A 3,035-nucleotide genomic window follows, 5' to 3' on the forward strand; every position below is an offset into this window, starting at 1 on the left:
GACACGTGAAAAAAAAAAGTACTAATTATGTAACATGGATTAAACTTTCCCACAGTCGTCATTACTTTCCCCCTTTTCCTGGCCAATCACATATAAGTCCTGTTACCTTTTTTAACATATTATTCATAATAATAAATAACCATGAAATATCTCCCTCCCTACTGCTGAACCACTGCATTGATGATAAATCTATGCGGCCTTTCCCTAGTCACTCCTGGGCTAACTTCTTGTTGTTGTTATGTGCCGTCGAGTCAAACCCGACTCATAGTGACCCCTCCTTGGGTTTCTGAGGCAGTATCACTACGGAAGTAGGATTGCCCAACCTTCCTTCCGAGGAGTGGCTGGTGGGTTTGAACCGCCACCCGTCTGGTTAGCAGGCAAGTGTCTTAGCCACTATGCTACCAGAGCTCCCCCTAGATCCTATAGTTGACAGAAAAAGATCAGAGAGCCTGGAGAAGCTAGTCAACACCCAAACATCAAAAAGAATTTGCATTAAATTATAAATGTAAAAATTGTTAAATAGCAAATGTTATATATTTGTTTACCACAATAAAGAATACACACACACACACAAAACAAAGTCACAATTAGTTGAAATCAAAATACCGTTTTCTTTCTTGCATTCATTATATTTCTATTTGAATACAAACCTTGAAAAATAGGCTATGCATCCAAGTTTTTAAGACAACTTTCTTTTTTAGAAGATCCGATCATTTGTTTTCCATTTACAGGTACATGGTAGGATCACTCATGTCACAGTTTTCAATGTGCACATGGGATTGTATGCCAGGATAAACCTTTTGCAAGGGCAGTAGAGTTCCCAGTTTTTCGCCCTTCTTGATAGAACCTTTATACTTAACTGGCTTAATGTAGAACACTTTGATACAGAAACCTAGGGAAAATAAATAATTTTTTTTATTACCTGGGATTTAGAAAGCTTGAACCAGAAATTCAAAAACTAAGAATAGAAATGGACAAAAAACAAAAGGAAAAGGAAGTTAATTGAACTCAGGCAATTAACTCAGGTTAATTGAACAAGGAATTGAAGAAACTGGCAAAATCATATCAGAAATGAAGAGTAAAGTACAAGATACCCAAAGAAAAATAGAATCAAGTGAATAAAGTCATTGAAGACCAGCAGGAAAAGACTAAGTTGATGAACTCTGAGATATTTGCGATAAACTTATTAGATTTTAAGATAAAGAATAATGCAAGTAATTGGAGCAAAAAAAAACAAACCTTCCTAAATGCCAAAAAAAATTCTTTTTTAAATCAAGAAGACATACCAAATAAACACAGTTAATATAATCAGTAAATATAAAACAATATGGCAGAGTTGGAGCCAAATAGTCATATCAATAAACATGAACAAGCTTAATTCACCTATTAAAAATATTTTCATATTGGTGTGAAAAACAAAACCCAACTTTATATGTTACACAATAAAATTCAGTGACCCCAAAGGCTAAAAAGCCAGATAAATATTTATCAAGCAAATGAAAGTAATAACAAAGTGCGGTGTAGTAAATTACTTTGTATGACTTTTCTACCCATAAGTCATTGTAAACTCAGTGGTGGAATGAGCAACTGAGGAGCTCCTGATTGTAAATGTTATCCACGTGGAGTATTTCTGTTGGGTGTGGCACAATACAATGTTCTGGGAGGTTCCCACTCTCTCTCAGGTGCTTAGAGTTCTGATGCTATGATTGGCTAGTTTGACCACCCTGCTGGGCTCAAAAGGAGGCCTCCTAGAGGCAGAACTCTCTCTCTGACTGCTGGTTGAGGAAGACGTGCTGCCGAAAGAGACACACACCCCTGAAAGAGACACGTGCTGCTGGGAAAGAGACGCAAGAGACACACATTGCTGAGTGAGACACCGAGGGACCAGCACTGCTGGGAAAGAGACTGTGAGAGACTGTTGGCTGAGGGACAGTGGGCTGGGAGAGACTGAGCGTTCTTCCTGAACTTGAGTTGTAGCCTGGTGCTTCCCTAATAAACCCCGTAATCCATGAGTTCTGTGTGGCCACTGCAGCGAATTATCGAACCCAGAGGAGAGGTGGTTGGTGCTTTGGGAGGAACGGTTAGTGAAAGGGCTGGAGGGAGGCAGCATGTCTGGCCTTGTAGGAATAGGCCTTGTGCTATTGATGGTGATTCTGCCTTCCTCTTGTGGGATTAGAGGAGGTCAGAACATGTGGCCTCCTTGCCGTTTTTGCACAAAGCCATGATTATGATCCTGTTACAGAATTCAGACTCAAACTTACTGAAACAGGATAAAAGATTTATAATGCTAAAAGATAACAATTCACAATGAAGATAAAATTTAAAACTATCCATGCACCAAATTACACAGAAACCATCTATGCAAAGCAGAAACTACAGGAGAGAAATAAACAGAATGGAGACATTCACACAGTGCTCAGTGCAGACAGGTCCAGTGGACAAAGACATAAGTAAGGCTCTGGTGGCATAGTGCCTAAGGCATCTGACTGCTAATCAGAAAGCTGGCAGTTCAAATCTACCAGCCACTCCTTGGAAGGAAGGTTGGTCAATCTACTGCCGTAGTGATACTGCCTCAGAAACCCAAGGAGGGTTGCTAAAAGTTGGGTCCGACTAGATGGCACATAACAACAACAAAAACACACTGAAAACTAATGAAACAACTACTAATATAACAATGAAAGAAGATCTAAATGAATGGAAGATATAACATATTCGTTATTGGAGGACTCACTCACTACTTTAAAGATGCCAGTTCTTCTCAAACTGATCTGTATATTCAATGAAATCCCAATCAAAGTCCTAGAAGGATTTTTGGTGGAAATTGACAAACTGATTCTATAATTTATTTGGAAATGCATAGGGCCAAGAATTGCCAAGACAATCTGAAAGAATAGAGTTGAAAGATTGACACTACCCTATATCAAGATATATTTTAAAGTTAAATTAATTGACTGTGGTATTTGTGCAAGACTGACAAACTGACTAATAAAACACAATAGAAACAGACTTATATATATATATATATATATATATAT

The 3,035-nt window shown here is 38.2% G+C and overlaps 1 protein-coding gene across 1 annotated transcript in view; it reads right to left on the reverse strand.

Annotated features, from left to right (window-relative positions):
* Window positions 1-725: 725 nt before the first annotated feature.
* The window catches only part of LECT2 (leukocyte cell derived chemotaxin 2), a 14,643-nt gene continuing 12,333 nt past the window's right edge, over window positions 726-3,035 (reverse strand). Inside the window, exon 4 of the mRNA XM_007943781.2 lies at window positions 726-892. Within this exon, the coding sequence (XP_007941972.1) occupies window positions 726-892 (167 nt within the window). The remainder of the gene's footprint in view (window positions 893-3,035) is intronic.

This window comes from Orycteropus afer, unplaced genomic scaffold (genome assembly GCF_000298275.1).
Source record: "Orycteropus afer afer isolate SDZICR_OR568_19922 unplaced genomic scaffold, OryAfe1.0 scaffold00112, whole genome shotgun sequence".
Classification (NCBI taxonomy): domain Eukaryota; kingdom Metazoa; phylum Chordata; class Mammalia; order Tubulidentata; family Orycteropodidae; genus Orycteropus; species Orycteropus afer.